Source organism: Cebus imitator, unplaced genomic scaffold, assembly GCF_001604975.1.
Source record: "Cebus imitator isolate Cc_AM_T3 unplaced genomic scaffold, Cebus_imitator-1.0 Scaffold1, whole genome shotgun sequence".
Classification (NCBI taxonomy): Eukaryota; Metazoa; Chordata; class Mammalia; order Primates; family Cebidae; genus Cebus; species Cebus imitator.
This window is the reverse complement of record NW_016107316.1, coordinates 15,495,616-15,511,861: the sequence shown is the minus strand read 5'-3', so window position 1 is coordinate 15,511,861 and position 16,246 is coordinate 15,495,616. Positions and strand designations below refer to the sequence as shown.

Genomic DNA, 16,246 nt, shown 5'->3' with positions numbered 1-16,246 from the left:
TCCTGAGTAGCTGGAACTACAGGCACCTGCCACCACGCCCAGCTAATTTTTGTATATTTAGATAATAGAGATGGGGTTTTGCCATATTGGGCAGGCTGGTTTCGAACTCCTGACCTCAAGTGATCCTCCTGCCTTGGCCTCAAAAAGTGTTGAGATGACAGTTGTGAGTCAACACGCTCGGCTGGATACCTCATTTAAAAAATTTGGCTTTACTTACCCTCCATTCTCCATTATTCCCTCCTGTAGCCGACATTAATGAGTTGGTGTATATCCTTCTAGAATTTTCTCCATGCTCATATTTTAAACATGGACCGATGAATATATATACATATCCATACACACACACATATGGAGCTTGTCTTTGTTTTGCTAAAATGGGATCATTATATATACTATTCTCTAAAAGTAGCTTTTTTTTTTTTTTCACCAGAGCATCATGGAAATCACTCTAAGTCAACGGTACAGGTCATTCTTCTGAATTGCGGCATGACAGTCTATGTGATAGTGAGGTTAGTCTAATCTTTTGCCTGCTCTGGGCCACACTGGAAGAATTGTTTTGGCCAGGCACGGTGGCCCATGCCTGTAATCTCAGCACTTTGGGAGGCTGTGGTGGATGGATCATTTGAGATCAGTAGTTTGAGACCAGCTAGGCCAACATGGCAAAACCCTGTTTCTACTAAACACACAAAAATTAGCCAAGTGTGGTGGTGTACGCCTGTAATCCCAGCTACTCAGGAGGCCGAGGCATGAGAATCACTTGAACCCGGGAGGCAGATGTTGCAGTGAGACGAGATCACACTACCGCACTCCAGCCTGGGCAACAGGCTGGGCGACTTGTCTCAAAAAAAATAAAAGAATTGTCTGGGGTACATACAAACACATAACATACACTAACACTAATGATAGCTAATGAGCTAAAAAAAAATCACAAAAAAATTTCATATTGTTTTAAGAAAGTTTACAAATTTGTGTTGGGCTACATTCAAAGCCGTACCACTGCGGGCTAGACAGGCTTGGTCTGTTATGTGGCTATGGTACAGCTAACTTAGCCAACTGCTTCTATATAGACAGGCATCCACATTGTTTCTCATTTTCCCACTACAAACAGGCTGCAGTAAACATCCTTGAGGAGCTTGCTCTCAGTAGCTTCTGGCTTTTTGTTAAGCTTGAGTCAGAAGTGCTGTCTACAAGGATGTTGGGAGCAGAAGCGCAGGTGTGGGTGGATGGATCAGATCCCAAGGAAGATTCAAGCAGAGACCGGGCTGCTGCCCACACTTACCTGTGCTATATCAAGCAGGAAGAGCTGCAGGTAAAAGGCTGTGGCACTGGAAGCTATCTGGTTGGGGACCCCACCAATGCCATAGCACACCTTCGTACAGAATGAGAGACGACCAGCTCTGCTGTCCTGGAGGAGACACAGGAACTAAGCTCTTCACCCAACAGACACCAAACAGGTCCCCATATCCCATGACTTCAGTAAGCATCCTGCATCCTTGTGATGCTTTCAGGGCTTTTCCAGCAACCTTTCAGCCCCATTTTGCCCCCAGATCATTCTAAGAGGAAGTGAGACAGAAGAGAAAAAGATCCTAAACCATGACCTCTAAACATTTCCAGGGGGAAGTTCTGCCGGACATCTTTCCCTGGGCTTTCTGCTGAATCAGCACCGCCGTGTAAGCTGCAGGTCAGGAGACCTGGGCTTGAGCCTGCCGTTGTCACCTATCCCTCTAAGTGATCTTGAATAAATCACTTTCTCCCCTCCAAACCTGTTTTCCTCATCTGTCAAATGCAACATCCCTGCCAATTTCATAAGGTTGTTTCCATGAGTAAATGAAGTGGTAGCGGTAGCTCATTTCCCCATCACCTGCCTACTCACAGTCCTCCAGGGATGCCTGGCAGGCATTTCAGCTTAGCATTGTCAACATACAACTCCGGACGGCCATTAGGAACTGTCTAATCCAGCTCTTTGCCGGTCCCCTCAGTGGCTCAGGCCACAAACTTAAGAGGCATCTTTGATTCTTCTTTCCAATTCTCATCTATCAGTGAGTGCCTCCTAAGTGGCTTCTCTGTGTCTGCCCTTGCTCCCTACAATCCATGCCACCTAGCAGCCAGTGCTCTTGTAATAACATAAACCAGATCTCAGCCACACGCAGTGGCTCACCCCTGTAAACCCAGCACTTTGGGAGGTTGGTGTTGGTGGATCACTTGAGCCCAGGAGTTCAAGACCAGCCTGGCCAACATGGCGAAAACCCATCTCTACTAAAACACAAAAATTAGCCGGGCATGGTGGCGTGCCTGAAATCCCAGCTACTCGGGAGGCTGAGGCAAGAGAATCACTTGAACCCAGGAGGTGGAGATTGCAGTGAGCCAGTATTGCACCACTGCACTGCAGCCTGGGCAACAGAGACTCGGGCTCAAAAAAAATTAATTAAATAAATAAATCAGATCCCATCTCCTGTCTGATTAAAAACCTCCAACAAGTTGCCATTGCAGTTTTTTTCCCCCAGATACGTGGTATATAGTCAATGCCATCACAGTTTGAACTCCAAGTCCTGATCATGACTAAGGAGTCCACCCAGTCGGCCCCCTACCCATCTCACCTCTCTCCTTCAGCCACAGTGGCCTCCTTCCTATTCCTCAAAATAATCAAGTCTGTTGCTGCCCCAGGGCCTTTGCAGTTCCCATGACTTCTGCCTGGAAGGTGATTCCTATTCTGGTTGGTCACCAGCTTAAATGTCACCTCCTCCCAGAGGCATTCCCTGTGCACTCACCTCTCTCAGTCGTACTTACCTGCTATAGTCTCATTTAGCTCCTGCCTCTCCCTACAGGAGTGTAAGCTCTCTGAGAGCATGAACTCTACCTTTTATTTACCATGGTGTTTCCAGTACCTAGAACAAAGCTTGGTATACAGTAGGTGCTCAATATATGTCAGTTGAAGCAAATAGTGGCCATGAAGACCCTGTGTAAAGGGCTGTTTCTTTGGAAGGAGCTGGGCACCTTTTCTCATCCTTTGCCGGGGGTGCTGCGGGCAGTGGAGATGACATGGCTTCACCCATTTCCACATCTGGCAGGACACCCCAGCAGACTGTTGTGAAGGGAAGGGCTCCCCAGATATGGGTTTATCACACTTCGCACACTCTTCCTACCCACAGGACGAAACCACACTGGGGGCAGGATGATTCTTTTCTGACATGTGTGTGAACATCATTTCAGCTTCCAGAAAACTTTAAGAACAGGCAGAATTCAACGTGATAGTCCTCCTCTCCCTCAATGGAGACCCTTGTATCCCCAACACGGGCCTAGCAAGTTTTTAGAACTTTAGAAAGAACTTCCAAGTGAAGCCAGGAATATTATCCAGTCTTGCCTTCTTGAGGATGACAGTTTTACGGAAAGTCATAAAAGTCCTGCACAGCTGTACAGTGAGAATCTTAGGTTCAAATTCTCTCTGCTATCTCTAGCTGCGTGACCCAGAGCAGGGCCCCTGCCTCCTGCGCTTTGGTCTCCTTGGAGTGACCAGGGATCCCATCCCTCCCAGGATTGTATGAGGATTCCATAGCGGCGCTTTCCCAGCGATGCGAATTTTTCCCTGTTGCTGTTAATCTCCCCTGAATTTCTAAATTTGCCAGGAAGTGAGATTCCCCGGAGAGCCTCCTCATCTCACCTCACTTTCTTGTGGGACGTAATCCTGTGCTCCGAGGTGCCTAGCAGGACGCCCTGAACCAGACTGGGGGCTGAGGTGGTCAGGGGAGGCCACAGAACGCCCTGGGCACGAGCAGGGACCGGGCGCATTTAGTGAGACCCAGGAAGCCCCAGACCCCTCGCCCCGTTCTGCACAGACCGGCTGGCCAGCATGGCCTGGCCGCATCAGTGAGGGACAAGGAGCCCCGCCGCTCCCACCTGCCCTCCGCCCTCCCTGTAGGAGCCCACGGCAGGGACTTCCCGGGGGCAGCCTCCAACGGGAGCCTGGTGCCTGAGTGAGGCCAGGGTCTGGGAGGGAGGCCGAGGCCACAGCAGCTGCCTGAGGTCGGGAAGGACGCAGCCTCCCCATGCGCGGCCAAAAGCTGCCCTGGTCTCGGGGACCCGGAGAGGACCTCCATTGGCGCAGACAATACCCCTAAGCCTGGAATCAGGACAGCAGAGTCCACACATCCCCAAGTTACTTCCTTGGCTGGGGCTCGCCTGCCTGTCCTAGTCTCTTGCGGGCGCCAGCATGTCCCCAGCCTCCCCGTTCCCAGTCGTGGAACCCCGCGAGGGCAGTCCCTGAGCCGGCAGGTTTGGACCGAGCCCCGCCAGGCTGTCCCCAGTTGGAAAAGGGGCTGCGAGGTGATGCCCTCGAGCTCCCCGGGACGCAGCCCCTTCCCGGCCCGCGCAGAGCCCCGCGTCCCCACCCCTGCCACCCAGCTCACCTCTCGCCCTCCCTTGGTGCCCCCCGGGCCGGGCTCCGGGGCATGCGGCTGCGGCTGTGGGGGTTCTCCAGCGGTCGTTGCAGCGGGGGCCGCCATCGCCACCGCAGTGCCGCCCGTGGCCGTGGCCATTGCCCTCCGAGTTATCGCCCTCGGGAGGGGCGGCTCCGGGAGCAGAGTGAGTAGCCGACGGCAACAGGGGGAAATGCAGAGACCGGGAGGGGCACTGTTTCTTTCGCTTCCCCAAAGGGAAACAGCGAAGAGCCAAAATCCGCGGCGGGAAAGGCCCGCCAGGCCTGCGGGACAGTTATCCTTGGGGTAGATCCATGAGGGGCGTGAGTGCCCGCAGACCGCGGCCGTGGGCGCTAAAGGCCTCCGCCAGATCCCTGGGGTGACCTCGGACAAAAAGCAGCTCCCTGCAGAACGAAGCAAGAGTCCTGCTTGTTCAGGCTGGACAGGCATGCCACCGGCTACACACGACACCCAACACCTGAAATACACGTTGTCTAGTCTCCTATACAGATCACAGGGATGGCCAGTAACTAAGTTCTGGCGGCGAATGAAAGCAGGGTGGCACAGGCAATATTCCAGAAAAGTCCTTAAAAGGGAAGGGGTGACAGCAGGTAGCTAGTCAGACTCGAACAGGGCAGGAGAGGGCCACGCTTCCAACAAGGAACATCAGGCAACCATCCGGTGACCATCAGGTGGTTATGCTCCCTCTAAAATAATAATTGAAATAATTGAAAGGCAGCCTCCCAGTAGACAGAGAAAACCTGAAACTGCTGATCAGCTTCTAGATAAGATCTCAGGAGTTGGGCAAGTGGGCTCCCGCATATACACTACGAGGCCAATTTTGGAGTTCAGCTGGCACATGACCATGCAAGGACATTGGAATGGTAAGGGAAGAATGCCTCCGGTGAGCATGGGCACAACTCCAGTAAACACAGTGTGCAAACCAAATGCTTGCAGGCCACTGCCCATGTGGACAGGCCCCCCCACGGGAACGATCAGGGGAGAAGGGATGCAAGACCCCAGAAGTATGGCAGTGTACAAGACCCCAGGTCAAAAGGTCAAACTATGCACTTGTCCTTCAGGTCACTGGCTTGGCCCTCTTCCAAGTATACTTTGCTTCCTTTCATTTCTGCTGCAGAGCTTTTTAATAAACTTTTACTCCTGCTCTAAAACTTGCCTCAATCTCTCTTTATGCCTTATGCCCCTCAGTAGAATTCTTTCTTCTGAGGAGGTTAGAATTGAGGTTGCTGCAATCTGTATAGATTTGCCCTTGCTAACATATTTTGGTGCCATGTGACTCAGATGCCTTCCGCCAGTAACAGGGGCACACATTAGCTGAAAATGCATCATAGACCTAGAATATAAAACTCGTATGAAAAAACAGGAGGTGGCTCACACCTGTAATCCCAGCTACTCTGGAGGCTGAGGGAGGAGAATCACTTGAACCCGGGAGGCGGAGGTTGCAGTAAGCGCACCACTGCACTCCAGCCTGGGTGACAGAAAAAGACTCCGTCTCAAAAAACAAACAACAAAAACAAAAACCAACCAAACAAAAAAAACAGGAGCAACTCTTTAACATATTGGGCCAGGCAACTGTTTCTTAGGATGCCAAAAGCACAAGCTGGATAAACTACAAAAATTTTCAAAATGAAAACCTTTGTGCTGTAAATGATTCCAACAAGCAGGTATAAAGACAACCCAAAGAATGGGAGAAAAGGGATTTGCATTGGCATCAACTTTCACAACTCAACGATTAAGACAATCCAATTTAAAAATGGGCAAAGAATTTGGATATTTCACTAAAGATATACAAATGAACAGTAAGCACATGGAAAGAAATATTGAAACTACAGTGAGATAGATACCAGTTCATATCCACAGGGGGCTGTCATGAAAACGAGACAAAAACAAGTACTGGGGAGGATGTGGAGAAATCTGAACCCCTGTACACAGCTTCTGGGAATGGAAACTAGTGAGAGTCCTTTGGAAAAGTTTGGCAGTTTCTCAAAGTAAAATGTGTAATTACCATATGACCTGCAATACCCTACAGAAAGGAAAACATGTTTACATAAAATCTTGAACATGAATGTTAATTAGCAGCATTCATATATATTCATTCATTTATATTCATATATATGTATATGAATACATAAGTGAATATACATAAATTCATTCATGTATACATATATTCATTCATTTATAAAATTCATATATATGAATGTATATGAATACATATGAATATATGTATATATGAATGCCGCTAATGAACATTCATGTTCAACATTTTATGTGAACATGTTTTCATTTCTGTAGTGTATATGCCAAAAAGAGGACACAATCTAATGTCCATCAGGTTATGAATGGGTAAATACGTAGTATATCCATATAGTGGACTACTATTGGACAGGAAAAAGGAATGAAGGACCAATTCACGCTACAACACAGATGAACCTTGATGACAGTATGCTAAGTAAAGGAAGCCAGCCACAAAAGACTACATAGTATATGATTCCATTTATGTCAAATGCCTAGAATAGGCAAATACAGAGAGACAGAATGTACATTTGTAGTTGCCTGGGACTGCGCTAGGGAGTGACTGCTAATGTTTATGGGATTTCTTTCAGAATGGATGAAATTTTTCTAAAATTGAATTGTAATGGTTGCACAGCCCTACAAATACACTAAACACCATTGAATTGTATACTTTATTTTTATTTATTTTTTTGAGACAGAGTTCTTGCTCTGTTGCCCAGGCTGGAGTGCAATGGCACAATCTCAGCTCACTGCAACCTGCACCTCCTGGGTTCAAGTGATTCTCCTGCCTCAGCCTCCCGAATAGCTGGGATTACAGGCATGCGCCACCATGCCCAGGTAATTTTTGTATTTTTAGTAGAGATGGGCTTTCACCATGTTGGCCAGGCTGGTCTTGAACTCCTGATTCTCAGGTGATCCACCTCGGCATCCCAAAGTGCTGGGATTATAGGCATGAGCCATCAGCCCAGCCTGAATTGTATACTTTAAATGGGTGAATTGCACAGCATGTGAATTATATCTCAATAAAGCTGTTTACATTTAAAAGGGAAGGAATCTGCTCCTTCCTACTGGCTGAAATACAAATGTGTTGGCTGGTGCTAGTGCAGCTACCTTGAGACCCCAAGTCTACAGACTGCTGAGACTGGCAGATCAACAGAAAAGGAATCTGATGATTTTATGAGGTTGATCCTACTAGCCCTGAACTGTTTCCCTTTGGCCTTTTGCATGGGAAATAAAATTTGACCTTGTAAGCGACTACTATTCTGGATTTTCTGTCATAGCTAAATCTAATCCTAAAGGATACACTACCCAGTTTAGAGCAAGTCATTCCATTTTATATGTCTTAATTCCTTAATCTACAAAATGGGTACATTTTTGTTTCTTTGATTGCAATAGAAGGATAGATTAGATAATGCATGTGCTAAATATTTAATTCCTTAGAAATTAAAAACTAAAGCCAGATTTTCTTTAGATAATCTACTTTTACAATTTTTTTTTTCCCTTTTTGTGGAGAATGGGATCTTGCTATCTTGCCCAGACTGGTCTCAAACTCTTGGGCTCAAGCTACACTCCTGCCTCTGCCTCCCTAAGTGTTGGGATTACAGGTGTGAGCCACCATGCTCAGCTAAATAATCTACTGTCAAGTACATCCTATTTATATGCATTTTCAATAGGTTTGGAAACATTTCATTCTCAACACTTGTACTTCGTTGTTTATACTACTGCAATTTTAAGTTTGAAAGGCAGCAGGTAAAAACAATTTTTAAAATTGTTTAAAAATTGAAAAATAACTTTTTTTTGGATAGCAAAACAGGTAATTATAATAAAAGGCATTTCTCTAACAGTTACTATTCTATTTAAAGTGACGGTAAGGCCAGCGTGGTGGCTCACACCTGTAATCCCAGCACTTTAGGAGGCCACAGCAGGTGGATCACCTGAGGTCAGGATTTCAAGACCAGCCTGGCCAACATGGTGAAACCTTGTCTCTATTAAAAATGCAAAAATTAGGCGTGCATGGTGGCATGCGCCTGTAATCCCAGCTGTTTGGAAGGCTGAGGCAGGAGAATGCCTTGAACCTGGGAGGTGGAGGTTGCAGTGAGCTGAGATGGCACCACTGCACTCCAGCCTAGGGGACAAGCGCAAGACTTCGTCTCAAAAAAATAAAATAAAGTGACGGTAAGTTCCTAATGCAATGTTTAATGCAAAAGACACATAAATTAGATTTCAATAGATAAAGTAAGATTAAAATAACGAAGGCAGCTGCCTTTTAATTAAAACAAGACTAAATACACTAAAAAATATCTGAAAGGATGCACACTAAAATGTTACTTACTAGTTATGGTTTTAATTTCTAATTTTTTTTTAACTTTTTTTTTCCGAGATGGAGTCTTGCTCTGTCGCCCAGGCTGGAGTGAAGTGGCACAATCTTGGCTCAATGCAACCTCCGCCTCCTAAGTTCAAGTGATTCTCCTGCCTCAGCCTCCCGAGTAGCTGGAATTACAGGCACACGCCACCACGACTGGCTACTTTTTGTATTTTTAGTAGACATGGGGTTTCACCATTGGCTGGGCGTGGTGGCTCACACCTATAATCCAAGCACTTTGGAGGCCAAGGCTGGCGGATCACCTGAGGTCGGGAGTTCAAGACCAGCCTGACCAATAGCGTGAAACCCTGTCTTTAAAAAAAAAAAAAAGTAATAAATAAAAAATGGGGTTTCACCATGTTGGCCAGGCTGGTCTCGAATTCCTGACCTTGTGCTCAGCCTGTCTCAGCTTCCCAAAGTGCCGGGATTACAGGCATGAGCCACTGTGCTCAGTTTTTTTTTTTTTTTTTTTTAAACTTTTTAAAAGAGACAAATTCTCCCTATATTGTTCATGCTGGAATGCAGTGACTAATCACAGGTGTAATACCACTACTGATCAGCATTCATTCTGACTTGCTCCTTTTCCAATGGGCAAGCTGGTGGTCCCCCATTCCAGGGAGATTACCAAATTGATGCCAAACTTAGTGCAGACATCCGACTGACTGGCAGAGCACACTACACCGCAGGACTCCTGGGCTTAAGTAATCCTCCTGCCTCAATCTCCTGAGTAGCTGGGACAACAGGCATGCATCTCTAGGACCAGCAGTGGTTATCTTTGAAAGGCAGAATAATAGGTGATTTAAAGATCATTTTAGCATACCTGCATATTATAATTTTCTGTAATGAATATGAATTATCTGTGCAAAATATACATTAAAACAAATGACAAAGAGCCAAATATTAGTCTACTGAATAAGCCATTTCCATTTGAGGATTTAGTGCAATGAGCAATTTTTTCATTAAATGGTTTGTACTTAGGAAAAGACAGAACAAAGGAGTAAACCCTACTAAAGAGTCTTTATGCCAGTTCAATTCATAACACAAGGAATGGTTGAAAACTTAAACACACCATTGAATTAATATTTCAAAAAAATCACATCTTTACATTTCTGAGTATTGAATGAAAGTAATGTTGGTTAAAGCAAAAGCACCTAATAAACATTTGTTGATTATCAAGCTAAATGACTACACCAAACAAAATGACAAATGTATTTGCAAATAACTATTTTATAACAAGTGTAAATGATTTCAAGAATCCTTTTAATGAATAGTATTTCATTCTTAACGGTTCTTTAACTGTTAGCAAAAGATTGCTCTCAAAATACTTTAAGGCACTGAAATAGATGCATACAACGTCATCAACACACTGAAATGTCATGAAAAATCACACTGAGAGAAGTATACAAAATAAGATTTTTTTTAACAGAAAAAATGCATAGTAATTAACCAATAAACCAGAATCTGTAACATTAGATATGTATTTCTTTTTTCTTTTTTTTTGAGATGGAGTTTCGCTCTGTCACCAGGCTGGAGTGCAGTGGTGCGATCTTGGCTCACTGCAACCTCCACCTCCTGGGTTCAAGTTCCTGCCTCAGCCTCCTCAGTAGCTGGGACTACAGAAATGCGCCACCACGCCCAACTAATTTTTGCATTTTTAGTAGAGATGGGGTTTCATCATGTTGGCCAGGATGGTCTTGATCTCTTGACCTCGTGATCCGCCCGCCTTGGCCTCCCAAAGTGCTGGGATTATAGGCGTGAGCCACTGCGCCTGGCCTAGATATGTATTTCTATATAACAGCCCTAACAATTATTTTCAAGACACTGAAGACAGTTTTTAAACGATTGCTTAGGTCAAATTGCATTCCATATCTAAGATGCTTATTTTCAAGTTTTCCTTCCCTTAGCAAATTCAGTTTGTTTTCCAAAGTCAACCTCTTTTGATAATTCCACACATTTAACTAACAACTTTACAACTTTTAAATTTTCAGGTAAAAAGCTTCACTGAATGATTCTCATTGTAGAAAACCTTTGAGAATATTATTCACATTAATGAATATTTCACAGTTAGAATAATGAAGGTTATTGCTTATGACAGGTCTTTCTCCATAGGACCCTTACTGGGGTGTATTTGACAGGTACATACAATAGAACCTCCTGTGTATCTTCTGGTTAAATAATTATAAACCAGAAAATCTACCAAAGAGGCTTTCTATACGTACACAAGAAACATTCTCAATAAGAGACCCCTACGTGGAGGATCATATGTTGACTATAATTATGCAAATAAAAATGCTACACGATAGGCCTAAATGAAACATTTTCTTAGATTCCTGAACATGTATTGACAATCATCCTGTTATTTTCTATATCAGAAAGATAAGTTCATTGATTTTACCACTGCCTCATTTTTTTTTTTTTTTTGGTAAGAATTAACAATATTTTTGTTTCACTACAGAGAGGCTCTAACACAGCTGTGTAAACACTACCAACAATAAATATTTATTGTCTATTATGTACCTGTTCATTTCTAAGAGTAAAGGACAAAAGGAAAAGGCTCTCCTTTGTCCTCCCTCTCTTCCTAACAAAAAGACAAGACCTCTGCCCCACAGAAGACTGGGAGCTAGGAAAAGCAGCATTCTTACAATAGATTACAATCAGAAGATAGATTTTATGTCAGGTCATCTAGTTGCATAGATATTTCCCTGTTGTTATTCCTGAGTCCTTAGTAAAAACCTTAATTAAATGTTCCAGCCTTGTCTTGGCTATGCTACAGGTGACAAAGCACAGGTTTATGTAATGATTGGTTCAGTGATAAAAGGGAGCAGACTCTTTCCAAGAGCAAACTGGGTGACAAGGATACTTAGTGGTCTAGCAAACTGGTTTCAGTGGAGCCTTCCACTGTCCATGGTAAAACCATGCAGGTTTTATTTTCTTAGGGTAGATGCTTAGCACAGGATTTCCTGAAGAATGGTACTTCTACCACATACTTAAGAATCACTTGAGATTAAAAACGCAGGGATCTGAGACCCATCCCAGATACCATGTATCAGAATCTTTTTGGTAGGTGGCAGAAATAGGCATTTTTGAAAAACTGACCAAATGATTCTTAAACTAAGGCTCGAGAATCATTGTGAACCATCACTCTATATAGATTGGCTCTCAAAGTGTGCCTGAGGGATCCCTAGAGGTTCCCGAGACCAATTCAGGGAGCTGTGAAGTCAAAACGTTTTTCATAATCATACTAAGGTGTTATTTGCTTCTTTTTAATTCTCTCACAAGTGTACAGTGGTGTTTTCCAGAGTCTACATGATATGTGACTGCATAACAGATTGAATCTAGAAGATACGAGAACTCATCTATCTTCTTTAAGACAGAAAGTAACTCACAAAAAAAGCCCACTGCTTTCTTCACTAATACATACTATGTTTTATAAGTTATTATGGGCTGGGCACAATGGCTCACGCCTGTAATCCCAGCACTTTGGGAGGCTGAGGCTGGCAGATAACCTGAGATCAGAAGTTCACGACCAGCCTGGCCAACATGGCGAAACCCCGCCTCTACCAAAAATAAAAAAAATTAGTCATGGTGGCAGGTGCCTATAATCCCAGCTACTTGGGAAGCTATGGCAGAAGAATCGCTTGAAACTGGGAGGCAGACGTTGCAGTGAGCCAAGATGGTGCCACTGCACTCCAGCCTAGCCGAAAGAGCAAAACTCTGTCTCAAAAAAAAGTTTGTATGTATGTATGTATTTATTGTTTTTGAGCTAGAGTTTCTCTTTTGTTGCCCAAGCTGGAGTGCAGTGGTGCAATCTCGGCTCACTGTGACCTCCGCCTTCCAGGTTCAAGCGATTCTCCTGCCTCAGCCTCCTGAGTAGCTAGGATTACAGGCATGTGCCAAAACGCCTGACTAATTTTCTGTATTTTTAGCAGAAATGGGGTTTCACCATGTTAGCCAGCCTGGTCTTGAACTCCTGATCTCAGGTGATCTGCCCACCTTGGCCTCCCAAAGTGCTGGGATTACAGGCATGAGCCACTGCGCCAGACCTATTATTATATTATTATTATTATTACTATTGAGGCAGGGTCTCACTCTGCTGCCCAAGCTAGAGTGCAGTGACACAATCTTGGCTCACTGCAACCTCTGCCTTCCAGGCTACATCAATCTTCCCACCTCAGCCTCCCCAGTAGATCTACAGGCATGTACCACCATGCCCTGCTAATTTTTTTTTTTTTTTTTGAGATGGAGTCTCGCTCTGTTGCCCAGGCTGGAATGTAGTGGCACCATCTTGGCTTACTTCAACCTCTGCCTCACAAGTTCAAGCAATTCTCCCCCCTTAGCCTCCCGAGTAGCTGGGATTACAGGTGTGCACCACCACACCAGGCTAATTTTTGTATTTTTAGTAGAGACGGGGTTTCACCACATTGACCAGGCTGGTCTCAAAATCCTGACCTCAGGTGATCTGCCCGCCTTGGCCGCCCAAAGTGCTGGGATTACATGTGTGAGCCACCGTACCCAGCTAATTTCTGTAATTTTTATAGATGGGGTTTCGCCTTGTTGCCCAGGCTGGTCTTGAACTCCTGGGCTCAAGTGATCCACCTGTCTTGGCCTCCCAAAGTGCTGAGATTATAGGTGTGAGCTACCACGTCCAGCCAGAAGCTATTATTTTTAAATAAATAAATATTTTAAATTTTTACTGTTTAATGTAATAATAATCTATATAGCTCACATAAATAAATGGTCTTGAGATCAAAATGTTTGAGAGCTGCAGTTTTATAAGATGCATCTCACACCCTATGAATATTACTACTGCTATGGGCCGCTTAGTTCCTTGGCACACTCAATGCATACTTCATTTTAAATCTGATTCAATAGATCATTTGCAAAAAAGCATCTTAAACTTATTTTCAGGTATGGAGATTTAATCTGACAGTGAAAAATCAAGGTCTAACTATAAAAGTCTAAGACATAAAGCATGTTTTTCTTCATGACATCAAAATGAAATAATCTTTAAATGTATACAAAAGTTGACTCTGATGTATGAAACAGAAAACCATACTTTATGTGATGTATTTAAAAAACATTAGTCATGTGACACTACACAGGCATTAGATTCTAAGTGAGTGGTGGCAAATAAATGGCTAATCCCAAACGTTAGCCAAAAACAAATCCATAGTTTTTTCAAAGAAAATAGAAAGGAAATAGGGTTTATAGAGAGATAACTTTCTTTTAATTACATTTTAGAGTGTAGAAATGTGAGTAGACAGATTAATATTGACACTATACTAAGCTACGCAATTTTATTCTTTTATTTTTTTAATTAAAAAAGATAGAAGGGCTGGGTGCTGTGGATCACACCTGTAAGCCCAACATATTGGGAGGCTGAGGCGGGTGGATCACGAGGTCAGGAGATTGAGACCATCTTGGCCAACATGGTGAAACCCCGTCTCTACTAAAATACAAAAAAATTAGCTGGGCATAGTGGCACGCAACTATAATCCCAGCTACTCAGAAGGCTGAGGCAGGGGAATCGCTTGAATTCGGAAGGCAGAGGTTGCAGTGATCCACGATCATGCCACTACACTCCAGCCTGGTGACAGAGCAAGACTCCGTTTCCAAAGGAAAAAAAAAAAAAATAGGGGGTCTCATTATGTTGACCATTCTGCTTTTAAACTGTTGGCCTCAAATGATCCTCCCATCTTGGCTTCTCAAAGTGTTGGGATTACAGGCATGATCCATTGTGCCCAGACACAATTTTATTTTTTTTCTTTTTTCGAGATGGAATTTCACTCTTGTCACCCAGGCTGGAGTGATGGCGCAATCTCGGCTCACTGCAACCTCCGTCTCCCGGGTTCAAGCGATTTTCCTGCCTCAGCTCCTGAGTAGCTGGGATTATAGACGCCCGCCACCATGCCTGGCTAATTTTTAAAGTATTTTTAGTAGAGATGGGGTTTTACCATGTTGGTCAGGCTGGTCTTGAACTCCTGACCTCAGGTGAGCCGCCCACTTTGGCCTCCCAAAGTGTTTGGATTACAAGTGTGAGCCACTGTGCCCAGCCCACAATTTAATTCTTAAATGAAAATATATCTTTGATATTGTTGCCAAATTAATATTTGAGTCTATGTTGCCATTACAGAATAAAAACCAAAGACACTTAGATGTTTAGCCATAGCTGTAGTAAAAACAGGTCTCTCCAGCTTTGCATCTAAGTGGCAAAATAATTACACTGATACTTTTAACCTGCCATGTATAATTTTTCAATGTTTTAGTTATTTATTTTTTATTTTAATTTTAAATTTCTAAATTTTTATTGTTTTGAGATGGAGTCTTGCTCTGTCACCAGGATGGAGTGCAGTGGCAGATCTTGGCTCACTTGGTAATCTCCGCCTCTCGGCTTCAAGCAATTCTCTTGCCTCAGCCTCCCGAGTAGCTGGGATTATAGGTGCGTGCCACCATGCCCAACTACTTTTTGTATTTTTGGTAAAGACGGGGTTTCACCATATTGGCCAGGATGGTCTCAATCCCTTTACCTCATGATCTGCCTGCCTCAGCCTCCCAAAGTCCTAGAATTATGGGCGTGAGCCACTGTGCCTGGCCATATTAGCTATTTAAAAACTCTGAGACAGCTAACATTTAAATAAATCCCTGCTGTTTGGGAATGATGTTTGAATAATATTGTGAACACACTTGCTAATTTATACCACATTAAGATTCTAAATAATATGGCTATTTCATATATCTTGATAATTGGTATTTGAAAATAAGTATATTTTTCTGAGCAGCCTTTTGGAAAAAGTGCACTGAATATAGTTTCCAGTCATATGCTACTTTCCTAACTTGTACTTCTCTAACATCTCATCAGGAGAGAGTTTAATAGTACTCGAACCAAAAGTGTAGTGAGTCTGACTTCTCCAGTCCCCAATTTTGGTTTGCATGTCTACTTACAACCATCATTTCTCCACAAATTCTCCACTTAGTCTATCAAAAATCAATGCTCTGAAAGTTCTCTAAAAGGTGCAGCAGTTTTTTGGAGTCTCTGAATGATGACAGCATTCTGTAAATCTGCTTCTTCCAGGGTGAGTGTCTCATCTAGCAACCTGAGGACAGGAAGAGCTGTTGCCAGGAAAAATGGAGGACTTCTTTGAGATCCTTGGTATTTTTCAATGAAGTCTTTGATATGGCTTACCCTGCAAAACAGCAAAAACTATTAACTATTATAGGTAAAACTATAAATAAAAGCAGCAAATTATCAACACAAATTTAGGACAATGGTTATTTATCTCTTCCACAGAAGAAAAGAGACACGACCATAGAAAGACACAAAGTATACTGGTAAGAATCTATGTTTTGAGGTAGGTGGTACATATGTATTTTATTCTTATTCTTATTATTTTTTTTGAGACGGACTCTTGCTCCGTTACCCAGGCTGGAGTGTGGTGGT

General features: G+C 43.7%; 2 protein-coding genes across 3 annotated transcripts in view; both read right to left on the bottom strand.

Moving 5' to 3' along the window:
• MFSD2B (major facilitator superfamily domain containing 2B) overlaps positions 1–5,300 on the bottom strand; it is a 15,341-nt gene extending 10,041 nt beyond the window's left edge. For both annotated transcript variants that reach the window (XM_017526702.2, XM_037737683.1), the window contains exons 1-2: positions 4,404–5,300; positions 1,280–1,405 (exon numbers count right to left, since the gene is read on the bottom strand). In XM_017526702.2, the coding sequence (XP_017382191.1) occupies positions 1,280–1,405; positions 4,404–4,862 (585 nt within the window). In that variant the 5' untranslated portion in view covers positions 4,863–5,300. The remainder of the gene's footprint in view (positions 1–1,279; positions 1,406–4,403) is intronic.
• Positions 5,301–15,516: 10,216 nt separating this feature from the next.
• The window catches only part of UBXN2A (UBX domain protein 2A), a 13,893-nt gene continuing 13,163 nt past the window's right edge, over positions 15,517–16,246 (bottom strand). The window contains exon 6 of the mRNA XM_017524693.1: positions 15,517–15,992. Coding sequence (XP_017380182.1) covers positions 15,794–15,992 — 199 coding nt within the window. The 3' untranslated portion in view covers positions 15,517–15,793. The remainder of the gene's footprint in view (positions 15,993–16,246) is intronic.